At 42.3% G+C, this 12,736-nt stretch overlaps 1 protein-coding gene across 4 annotated transcripts in view; it reads right to left on the reverse strand.

The window, feature by feature from the left end:
- PRR36 (proline rich 36) overlaps positions 1–12,736 on the reverse strand; it is a 72,369-nt gene that overhangs the window by 16,575 nt on the left and 43,058 nt on the right. For 3 of the 4 annotated variants that reach the window (XM_063449233.1, XM_063449234.1, XM_063449235.1), the window contains exons 4-5: positions 7,495–7,538; positions 2,152–4,314 (exon numbers count right to left, since the gene is read on the reverse strand). In XM_063449233.1, coding sequence (XP_063305303.1) covers positions 2,152–4,314; positions 7,495–7,538 — 2,207 coding nt within the window. The remainder of the gene's footprint in view (positions 1–2,151; positions 4,315–7,494; positions 7,539–12,736) is intronic. The other variant, XM_063449236.1, reaches the window with a different exon arrangement.

Consider the following 12,736-nt stretch of genomic DNA (forward strand, 5'->3'; position numbering starts at 1 on the left):
GTGAGACTAATTTTTTATTCATCTTTTATTCATTTTTTATTCATTCATTCATTTTTTTACCATTTTTTACATTGTATACTTTTTTTATCTGCAAAGACTCTCTTCAAATATATATTTTTCTACAGACTATTTTTTCACCTGGTTCAAAGAGACTTACACTTTCCGTTGTTACCAAATTGTGACCATTTGGTCTGGTTTACACTGTACTGTATTTTACTGTATCTTATTTTTTAGCGCAGCCCTTTCCCCCCGTTGTTTCATTCCCAGTTTGTTTTTAGGGTTTTGTGGGATTCCCTAATTAGGGTTGCAGCTTTTCTTTTTGTTATTGATCGCAGACTCTTCCCTTTGTATTACTATAACAGCTTTAGCTTAACCCCTTAAGGACACATGACGTGTGTGACATGTCATGATTCCCTTTTATTCCAGAAGTTTGGTCCTTAAGGGGTTAAAGAGAGACACTATAATCACAAGAACTTGTTTTTTTTCTGGTGTCTACTCTCTGTCCCTGTAGACATTTTCATGTAAACGCTGCCTTTTTGCAGGAACCCAACAAGGCCCAGGTAAGTTGCCATATCGTACTAAAATAACACTACTTATCATGAGACCGGGTAAGGGCATTCCTGGCACAATAGCCACTAGAGCTTAATGTAGTGGTTATAGTGCTTCGAATGTAACTTGTATGTGTCTTAGTGGCAATACTGAATACAAAATTGCACTATAACGTCTCTTGAATTCTCAAGCTCTTGTAAGCACCATACCAGGGTAGTGTATGAACCAACACACATTTTCAGCACTCTTGAGTCTATACAGTTTTTTACCTCATCTGTATCTTGTAGTTTACCTTTCTCATTCAGCAGAGTTTACCTTGTGGGCAGAAACCGCACAAGCTACAGTTTATTTAGACCTGTAATCTGTAGTTTTAATTTTTCACTTGCCCTTTGTTGTATTAGTTTATAAAAATGCTCATTAACAATACTTCTCATAGTTTCAATCCATACACAGCAGTGATGGCATACCTTGTAGTGCATGGCACTACTTGAGTTAGAAACGGTCATGTTTAAGTTTCTCTCGCATTTTAAGTGCATCCTAGCTTTTCAATGCTATAATCACCTAGTCGTACTCATTTTATCAGCCTCGAAAGAAAATCTGTGCTCATACCAGGAACTGAACCTCTAACTCTGAGATTCTGCAGTTGGAGATATAACTGCAAAGATTTCTCGAAGGCTGTAAATATCAGGAAATATCTATACAGTACACACATAGTTCGTTTAACGACATTGGCTTTCAAACAGTGGTATGGAAATGAATGTACCCACAAGCTAGTTAACACACAGTAATACTCAGACAAGCCATGTGAGAGTGTGTCAATACCACATACTACTTCTTTTCAACCTCACAACTGAATAAAACACACGGAAGTTATAAAAATATGAAACAGAACACATAAAATGTATAAAAACCATCCAGTCATGATTTGAAGAACAAATGCAAGCACCACGTAACAGGGTTGTTGATATGAATGTTGCAGAGCACACAGACACAGGCTACATACACAATGGCACCAAAAGCACACAGGTAACACAAATGAGTGACTTAAACATGTAACATCCTCATATGGCACATGCATAAATAAAAACAGAGATCACAGGTTGTAGAAAATAAAGTTTATTAGAACATTAAAACCAAAACGAACAAAACAACAACAAAAAAAAATCTACACATCTTTGATAGAGAAAGTTGCAGACACGTTATGAGGTACAGGAGTTGGATAGAAAAGAATGAGAACTGATAGTGGATCACAATGCTACACCCAGGAAGTTAAGAAAATGAAGAATGCAAACAAAGAGGTTGAAAGACATATGAGGTGGACATATGTGTTTTTGATTTTAAATTATGTTTTGTCTTGTAAGGTATTACTATATTAACTATTTCCTTTGTCATCTATTCTGCAAGCGTGCTAAATTAACTGTTTGAGTAGCAGAGATCTGTTGCCCAACCATCTGGCATTCAAACATGTTAAACCCTGCCATGTCAAAACATAGAGAATATCCAAAACTGTCAGTCACACATTCTCCCATTTGATCAAATGAAATTAGGGATTGTTAGCCTGGCAGATCATTCACATTTTGTTTTAGCCCAATTAGTCATTACCTCTCTGGATGCTTCCTGCCCCTGCTTTCTCCTCCTGCTCCTGACCTCTTGCCCCCGTTGAATCCTGTGAGCAGTTAAAACCAGTCATCTCCCTTTTACATCCTCCTGGGCCACTCTCTGAATGGTCAAGGACCCCAGTTGGAGCTGGCCCTTGAGACAGATCCCCATTATCTGCATCTCGGAGAGGATGGAGTGTCCCTTTGCCCTTTGGAGCAGGGGTTCCAGCTGGAGTCTCCCCTCCCTCCTCCTGCCCCATGTGGATGCCCAAATCAGGGTCAGGTGTAAGCGTTGTTGGTGGAGATGTGGCAACATCATCAGAGTGGGATTCCACTCCAGAGCTAGAGTCCTCATAAGTCCTCAGTTCTTCAGGAGTACTAGTCTCACTACTGCTCTGTCCTGCAAGCTGGGGGTCACTTAGAGTGCTGCACCGTGAGGTTTCACCCTCCTCACCTCCCTTCCCTTCTTCCTCATTGTCATCTTCTTCACCCTCTTGGTTCAGGCTGACTGGTCTTTGGGGTTTTTCTTCTGTTTCCTCTTCTTTGTAGTCAGCTAGCTCCTCCCTTTGCACCAGTACCCAAGGCTCTCCCTCCCCCTCCTCTGTAGACAACCGTGGTTCTATAGAAACTTGAAGAGACACTTTTGTAAGCTCACCTGAATGGACCTCAGAATGATGATCTGGTGGCAAGACCTGTTGTGAGCCTTCTAACTGTTCTTTCTCAGCAGCATCCATTGTTTTTACGGAAGAATGTGTTGGTTCCAACAGAGATTTCACAGTTTCATTTGAAGTTTCTATGAGCTGTGCTAATGGTTCTCCTGCTACTATTCCTACTTTTAAGTCCACTGATGGTGTTATTAGCTCATCTACCAAGGTTACGGTGTTCTTTGGATAATTTAATTGATCATTCACTTCCTTAGCTGATTCTTCTGCACCAGTCATGGTTGACATAATTATTTCAGTGGAATTATTCATTTGTTCTAGTTTCATGCATTCATGTTCACTTGGTAAATGGATTAGTCCAGAAAATGTTTTTGTAAGTTCAACTGGAGATATACACGGTTCTGCATGGCACAATATTGGTTCATCTAGTGGCTGAACAGTTTCCATTACAAGTAGAGGTTCCACTGAAATCTCTGCAGTTAATGTCTCAGTGGTTATCAGTTTCACAGTTGCAGTCTCAGAGGTTACTAGTTTAGATGTAGTTATGTCTGTCTCAGATTCCTCTAGACTGTGTATTGGTGCTTCTACAAAGCTTGTGACTTCTTGAGGCATATCTGCCAGTTCTGGGGATTTTACAGATTGATTCTCTTCTGGTTTAACAGTCATGGAAGCGGTGGTTAATGGTTTAACTTGAACAGATGTCGTTTTTACTGGTTTACTTGACTTCTGAGATCCTGAATGTGATGGTTTACTTGTCAGAGATGTTTTGCTGGTTGACTTTACTGGTGTAGACTGATTTTTATCAGCTTTAGTTGGCACAGATGCTGGTTTTACGGGTGTACTTGGGGTTTTGTCAGGCTTTGTTGGCACGGGTGCTGATTTTACTGGTGTATTAGAGGCTTTGTCAGGTTTAGTTGGCACAGACACTGCATTTGCTGGTTTACCTGGTGTAGACGTCATTCTCGCAGTTTTGGCAGGTACAGTAGTTGTATGGTTCCCTGGTTTCATCGTATTAGAGGAAGATTTTGCTGGTTTAGTTTGCAAGGCTGCTGCTCTTGGCGATTTAGCCAACACAGAAGATTTTGTCACTGGTGATGGAGAGTCTGTTTGCTTAACTGAAGCAGATACAGTTTTAGCTGGTTTTGCTGATAATTGTGCAGTGCTGACTGGTTTTGCTGATGCAGGTAGAGTCTGAAGTTGTTTATTAGGTGACACTTTCGTGGGTTTAGCAGAGTCTACAGACTTGGTTAATGACTTAGTTGGCACAGAAGCAGTACTCTCTGGTCGTGGACGTAGCATCTTATCCTTTGGTTTAATTCCCTCTTTACTGGCACTTCCATTCCTTGGTGTAGGTAAAGACATTTCTCCTCCTTGTACCAGGCAAGTTGCACTGACCTGTGACCCATCTGCGGGTTTCATGGGGGAAGTTGTCTTCTGATGTTCTTTGTCCATTTCCTGATTAAGAGTTGACTTTTTGGATGAATGTTTGGTGAGAGTTGACTTATCTGAAATAGAGCAAAGAGAATATAATTTTGCATGGCACTTCCACTGAGCAAAAGAGAGAGCAATGCAGACCACCAAAATGAAAGCAGAACGCATTGATAGATTTTTACAGGTGAAAATATTAGAGGCCAGTATGGGTTTTAAACGGTCAGTATCCTGTTTTAGCAGGCAGCATTAAATAGCAAAACTCTCTTGTGATGGTAGTCCTCATCACCTGTAAGACCCTGGACTACACCTATATCTAAACCACCCTGTGCCCATTATAGGTGCAGGGTGTGTATTGTTGGATGTTCTGTGTGCTCTTCTGTCCTGCTGATGCTTACTACCAACTAGGTGGATTTGGTTGTAGCAACAGCTATATGCACTACCTGAAAAGCCAGGCTTGTTAAAGGGACACTATAGTCACCTGAACAACTTTAGCTTAATGAAGCCGTTTTGGTGTATAGAACATGCCCCTGCAGCCTCACTGCTCAATTCTCTGCTATTTAAGAGTTAAATCCCTTTGTTTATGAACCCTAGTCACACCTCCCTGCATGTGACTTGCACGTCCTTCCATAAACACTTCCTGTAAAGAGAGCCCTATTTAGGCTTTCTTTATTGCAAGTTCTGTTTAATTAAGATTTTCTTATCCCCTGCTATGTTAATAGCTTGCTAGACCCTGTAAGAGCCTCCTGTATGTGATTAAAGTTCAATTGAGATTGAGATACAATTATTTAAGGTAAATTACATCTGTTTGAAAGTGAAACCAGTTTTTTTTTCATGCAGGCTCTGTCAATCATAGCTAGGGGAGGTGGGGCTAGGGCTGCATAAACAGAAACAAAGTGATTTAACTCCTAAATGACAGTGAATTGAGCATTGAAATTGCAGGGGAATGATCTATACACTAAAACTGCTTTATTTAGCTAAAGTAATTTAGGTGACTATAGTGTTCCTTTAATTTGCAGATTCAGGTAGATTTGCTTGAGAGCTGCACATTGCAAGCAGAGATGCATACGTGCCTGCAAGGAAAGCTGCAGAGGAATAGGCAGAAGGGATGATAGTCAAGCATCGGCGACTGGGGCTGAATCGCTCCAGGTTCCCGGCAAGCGACTAGGAAGCGAAACGGGTGGAGGTACTCGATCAGAGCACAGGAGCTCCGTCACATGCCTGTAAAGGATCATTCAAAGCCCCAAACCACCCGAATTTAATTAATGCACTTGCGGTCTTATTCCTCAATTCTCTGCCATTTCGATGAAATTACTTGTATTTCTGCATATCTAGCCACACCTCCTACCTGTAAATCACACTGTATCCCTGCACACTTACTGACAAGATTAACAGGGGTGAAAAATCTGAAGTCTCTGAACGTGTTCACATCTCTGTAATTGCTTGCTAAAGCTGACAGAAAGCATTCACTCTACCAGCAACCTACTGTGTAAGCAAAGAGAAGGCAGTAAACCAAGGTTTCCACAGGCAGGCCTATGATCCAGTTCAGAGTAAGGCATGAAACATTATTTTACTTTTAATAGCATAACAGACCAGCGTATTTGTAAAGCTAATAATATCATGGTGAGGTGGATATACTGATTAAAGAACACGTCATTTATACACTTGTCCAGGGCTTCCCAAACGCTTATGGGCCGAGACCCACTTTTGAAAACTAATTTTTTGAGACCCACTTGCTTTTAATGCATATTTTTTAAAAATGAACACCATGGCAATCCACTTCAGAGGCATACAATTGGCACACCATGGCAATCCGTTTTGATGCATAAAAGTGCCATATCATGGCAGTTTTAGAGGCATAATTTGGGGTATCACAGCAGTTTTAGAGGCAGAAACTTGGCACATCATGGTAATCTGTTTTATAGGCATACAACTTATGTATGTGTGTTTGAATGTAATCAACTTTTTTTAGTATGGAGTATGTGTGTGAATGTTGGTGTTTGAATGCAGGCGTGCATTTGTGTGCAGGGTGAGAAATGGATACAGTGGGGGGGGCACGGAGAGAAGGGGTCACAGTGTGGGGAGGGGATAGGGAGAGAAGGGGTCACAGTGTGGGGAGGGGATAGGGAGAGAAGGATTTACAGTGTGGGGGGGCAGGAAGAGAAGGGGTTACAGTGGGGGGGGTAGGGAGAGAAGGGGTTACAGTGTGGGGGGTAGGGAGAGAAGGGGTTACAGTGTGGGGGGTAGGGAGAGAAGGGGTTACAGTGTGGGGAGGGGGCAGGGAGAGAAGAGGATACAGTGTGGGGGGGTCAGGGAGAGAAGAGGATACAGTGTGGGGGGGTCAGGGAGAGAAGAGGATACAGTGTGGGGGGGTCAGGAAGAGAAGAGGATACAGTGTGGGGGGCAGGGAGAGAAGGGGTTACAGTGTGGGGGGCAGGGAGAGAAGGGGTTACAGTGTGGGGAGGGGGGCAGGGAGAGATGGGGTTACAGTGTTGTGGGGAGCAAGAAGAGAAGGGGTTACAGTGTGGGGAGGGGTGCAGGGAGAGAAGGGGTTACAGTGTTGGGGGGAGCAGGAAGAGAAGGGGGAGCAAGAAGAGTAGGGGTTACAGTGTGGGGGGAGCAGGAAGAGAAGGGGTTACAGTGTGATGAGGGGGACAGGAAGAGAATGGGTTACAGTGTGGGGGGGGCAGGGAGAGAAGGGGGAGCAAGAAGAGTAGGGGTTACAGTGTGGGGGGAGCAGGAAGAGAAGGGGTTACAGTGTGAGGAGGGGGACAGGAAGAGAATGGGTTACAGTGTGGGGGGGGCAGGGAGCGAATGGGTTACAGTGTGAGGAGGGGGGCAGGGTTAGAAGGGGGATTGACTGTGTCCTACCTTTATTAAATTCCCTGGTGGTCCAGTTTCCTCCCTGGTGGTCCGTGGGTTAACGCTCCAGTCTGCATCTCCGCTGGGTGCAGAGTTGCAGGCCGTGTGATAGAAGTTTTGCGAGCTCCCAGAGTGCTGCCATGGTAATGCTCTGGGTGCTCGCGAGATTTCTATCACATGGTCTGCAGCTTTGCACCCGGCGGAGCTGCAGACAGGAGGTGCTGGGCAGACTGATTGGAGGGAGCCCGGCGGCACACAGGGCAAGCCGCCAGGCCCCCTCCTGGTGTCGAGTCTGCCTACCTGTCTGTTAGGTTTCCGGCGGCCCTGGAGGCATCTGTCACACACTTTGGGAAACCCTGCCCTATTCCATTTCCATGTCGAACTGAATGGCTTACCCCCATCTGAAGCACTCGATTTCTTCGGTGAAGAGGTAACCGTTCTGTAATACAGATACAAATTTAAATAATATAATGTGCTTCAAATAAAATTAAAATAAATATAATATATATATATATATATATATATATATATATATATATATATATATATATATATATATATATATATATAAAAAAAAAGGAAAAAACCTTGCACTCCAACTCACATTTGTTTGTAGACCCGGTGCTCGATTGCACTAATTGATATCCGTAAGAAAAAATCAGCACTCCCAGGATTTATACGAAAAAAAGAAATTTGGTCTTTATTCCAGAGGTCGACGTTTCAGTTCCACTGGGGAACTTTCATCAGGACAGAATACAGATACACATACAAACAATCTGGTTTAAATAAGACTAGCAATCATGTAAACTCACGGTTCAGATGTGTTAGAGATCAATCAACCTATCCGTCGAGCGTCTGGGCGGGTGCAGGATGCTTCCGTGTTTCTAACCGCGCGCTCAGCTTACTTCCTGGTTCCCCGCGTCCTCCATTGCTATGGAGACGTCGGGCGCATGCGCGTTTACTTCCGGATTCATATCTGCATCAGCCCTTCGCTCGGCGGTAGGATTTAAACAGAATCAGATAAAAAACATCACGGGAAGCTGCTACCTCCATATAAAGAAAAGCAATATAAATAGAACAAGTAATTAATAGTTACAAAACGAAAAATATGTGATAGACTATTAATAGTCATACAGTGTGATAAATTCTTGCAATGTAAAAGAATCACTTTGTCCTTATTGAAACTCAAGTATTGTGAAATATAATCAGATATTCTCAACAATTAATCTAATCAAAGGAAGGTGATCTACTCCCACTAATAAGGGAGTCACTATAGAATGTGATGTAGTGTGTGACATTAGATACTTACTATATCCATCTACATGTGTTATACTTTATAATCTAATGTGATGCAGTCAATATATTAAACTGTGGAAGGTGTTAATGCATCCTCAAGTGAAGTGCTACTGTGTACTCTTAAAAAGTGTTAAACAGTGTGCAGAACTGACTATTCATTATGTCCTAATATAGCATTGCTGATTACTCCTATGTGTAAGCTAAATCTATACATCCGGGATGCCTACCTTATATATAAAGGGGAGACTTGTTATAGATAGATTCTCCTCAACTGCCTTCTCTATATGCCCTTTGCCCATTCTTTGGGGAGCACGAGTAGGTGAGAATCCCAATCTCTCCCCTATATTAACCAGAGCCCACAGAGAGATGAGTTTGATATAAACCATATAAAGAAATTTAAAATTAAAATATTTTCTTGGGAAATGATCCAAAAAAATTAAGTTTAAAAAAATATTATCCTTTTATCGGTAGCCTAGTTATTTAACGTTTATTATGTCATATAGTGACCCCAGTGTTCTAGTGACCCCCACTATTTCTTTATGTACCCCGTTACTTTCCATATCGTGCCACTATTTTGGCCTCATTGGCAAGTAATCTATCACAAGAAGGGGATGTAGGAAAGTTTCTCGTTAAGGCCATTTGGAGCCATAGTCCCCAATTTCTGAATCCACCATGTCTCTTTCTGTAATAGTTGTTCCTGTCTGTTGCCTCCTCGTCTTGAGATTGGAAGATGGTCGATCGCGATGCACTTTAAAGAAGATAATGGATGATTTTTTTCCAAGAAATGTCTGGCAACCGGTTTATCAGATTTGTTGTCCCTATAGGCCAATCTGATGCTAGACCTGTGCCCCCTTATTCTTTCACACAAAGCGGTTTCCGTCTTCCCGACATAATTTAAACCACAGGGACATGATAGTTTATAGATCACATGATCTGTCCGGCAACCAATCCTATGTTGTATTTTATACACCTGACCTGTATTGGGGTGATTAAAACTTTTGCATGCTATAAGATGTCCACAGGTCACACAGCCTAGGCATCTTACACATCCAAGGCTTGCCACACTTCGTGTTGTAGATGTATAACTTTTAATTGGGATATATATAGAGATAGATATATATATATATATATAGATATATATATAGATATATATATAGATATATATATAGATATATAGATATATACAGATATATATATATATAGATATAGATATAACTTGTTTAAGGAAACATTTTCATTAGTATCGCATATTTAATGTAACACACCAAAAGCCAGAATTACAATTATTTATATAGTGCCAACATATTTCACAACTCTGTACAATAGGAAATCCAGACCTTAACCCCATTGAGAATCTTTGGGATGTGCTGGAGAAGACTTTGCTCAGTGGTCCAACTCTCCCATCATCAAAAAAATTGTTTTTTTGTGAAAAATTAATGCAACACTGGACGGAAATAAATCTTGTGACATTGCAGAAGCTTTTTCGAAACAATGCCACAGCGAATGCGTGCCATAATAAAAGCTAAAGGCGGTCCAACAAAATAATAAAGTGTGTGACCTTTTTTTTATGGTAGTGACTTTTTGGGGGGCCAGGCAGTGTATATCAGAGTGGTTATAGCCCTATGCCGTTGTAGTATCGCTGTCTCGCCTAAACACTAGCTGAGACTCAGTGAAGGGTGAAGAACTGATTTATTGGAACAATGGTCACACTTTTATACCTGGGGCTTTGCCAACATGCCCACAATAGGGCCATCCCTGAGAAGCTCTCTTCTGAGCGCCCACTCTGTCCAAAAAATGCTCAGATCGGAGGTGTCTAGCCCAAGTTAGATGGAAGGTGAAGTTTTCAGCATGCCATGACAATCCTCTGATCCAATGCAGAGTTCCACATTGCTGTTTCGGTCAGTACATGGAGCTTGGTGTCGTTCATCATCTCGCAATCATCTCAAGTCCTTGGTGTTGTTCATCATCTCGCAACCACCTCTATCACCCCTCCAAAAAGCACCATAATAGGTTATTCTGGGACCAAGAGCGCCCTTGTCAAGGTTTTACCGTATCATGGCAACTCCACAATCTGATCAGAGAGTTTGAGGGTTGCTCCCAGTCAGGCACACTGTCCCTCAGCGGGTTTCTTGCTGGCCTATGAGGACTCCTGGGTCACAGAAAAGAAGCGCTGGGCTGGGAGGCATGGTATGGAGGAGTACAGGGAGGGAAAAATGTATTTGATCCCCTGCTGATTTTGAATGTTTGTCCACTGACAAAGAAGTTATCAGTCTATAATTTTAATGGTAGGTGTATTTCAACAGTGAGAGAATAACAAACAAAAAAAAATCAGAAAAACGCATGTCAAAAAAGTTATAAATTGATTTGCATGTCAATGAGTGAAATAAGTATTTGACCCCTTCAAATTAGTACTTGGTGACAAAACCCTTGTTGGCATTTACAGAGGTCAGACGTTTCTTGTAGTTGGCCACCAGGTTTGCACATGCCTCAGGCGGGATTTTGTCCCACTCCTCTTTGCAGATTCTCTCCAAGTCATTAAGGTTTCGTGGCTGACGTTTGGCAACTCAAACTTTCAACTCCCTCCACAGATTTTCTATGGGATTACAGTCTGAAGACTGGCTAGGGCACTCCAGGACCTCAATGCGCTTCTTCTTGAGCCACTCCTTTGTTGCCTTGGGGGTTACAGTGAGGGGACGGGGGCATAGAGAGAATGGGTTACAGTGTGGCGGGGAACAATGTTTTGGATCATTGTCATGCTGAAATACCCATCTACGACCCATTTTCAATGCCCTGGCTGAGGGAAGGAGGTTCTCACCCAAGATTTGAGGATACATGGCCTCGTCCATAGTCCTTTTGATGCAGTGCAGTTGCCCTGTCCCCTTAGCAGAAAAACTCCCATGTTTGACGGTGAGGATGGTGTTCTTGGGGTCATAGGCAGCAGTCCTCCAAACACGGTTGTTGAGTTGATGCCAAAGAGCTACATTTTGGTCTCATCTGACCACCACACTTTCACCCAGTTCTCCTCTGAATCAGTCAGATGTTCATTGGCAAACTTCAGACAGGCCTGTACATGTGCTTTCTTGAGCAGGGGGACCTTGCGAGCGCTGTAGGATTTCAGTCCTTCACGGCGTAGTGTGTTACCAATTGTTTTCTTGTTGACTATGGTCCCAGCTGCCTTGAGATCATTAACAGGATCCTCCCGTGTAGTTCTGGGCTGATTCCTCACCGTTCTCATGATCATTGAAACTCCACGAGGTGAGACCTTGCATGGAGAATGGAGCAGACCGAGGAAGACTGACAATTATTTTGTATTTCTTCCATTTGCAAATAATCGCACCAACTGTTGTCACCTTCTCACCAAGTATGTGTATTGTGTAGGTCTTCAATTTTGTCCCTGACATCCTTGGACAACTAAAGAACTTTGATCTTGGCCAGGGTGGAGAGTTTGGAATCTGATTGCTTGATTCCTTCTGTGAACAGGTGTCTTTTATACAGGTAAAGAGCTGAGATTAGGAGCACTCCCTTTAAGACAGTGCTCCTAATCTCAGCTCGTTACCTGTATAAAAAACACCTGGGAGCCAGAAATCTTGCTGGGGATCAAATACTTATTTCACTCATTGACATGCAAATCAACTTGTAACTTTTTTTGACATGCGTTTGTCTGGATTTTCTTTTTTGTTATTCTGTCTCTCACTCTTAAAATGCACCTACCATTAAAATTATAGACTGATCATTTCTTTGTCAGTGGGCAAACTTTCAAAATCAGCAGGGGATCAAATACTTTTTTTCCCCCTCACTGTAAATAGTGGTGATTATAGTATTTTTGGAGCAAGGTAGCATTTGGGAGACAAGTACCAGTCCTGGGTGACTAGTTGGTCTGTTACAAGTGGGAGAATCAAATCAGAATGCACTGAACATGCAAAAGTTATTTCAATTTATGCTCTTTGTTGCTGTGGGTTGGATTTGATCAAATGTCTTAGAATTGCAATAGTTACAGTATATCCAGATTTTTTAGGATTTATACCAAAATAATGTAACACAACCAATGGTACTAGTATCCTCCCCAAGCACCGTTCACTAGTACCATTATAATCCTCCAAATATCCTCCACAGCACTGTTCACTAGTACCATTATCATAATCCTAGTATCCTTCCCAGCACCGTTCACTAGTACCATTATCATCCTCCAAATGTCCTCCCCAGCACCGTTCACTAGTACCATTATCATCCTCATAGTATCCTCCCCAGCACCGTTCACTAGTACCATTATCATAATCCTAGTATCCTCCCCGGCACTGTTCACTAGTACCATTATCATAATCCTAGTATCCTCCCCAGCAC

Source organism: Pelobates fuscus, chromosome 3 (assembly GCF_036172605.1).
Source record: "Pelobates fuscus isolate aPelFus1 chromosome 3, aPelFus1.pri, whole genome shotgun sequence".
NCBI classification, from domain to species: Eukaryota; Metazoa; Chordata; class Amphibia; order Anura; family Pelobatidae; genus Pelobates; species Pelobates fuscus.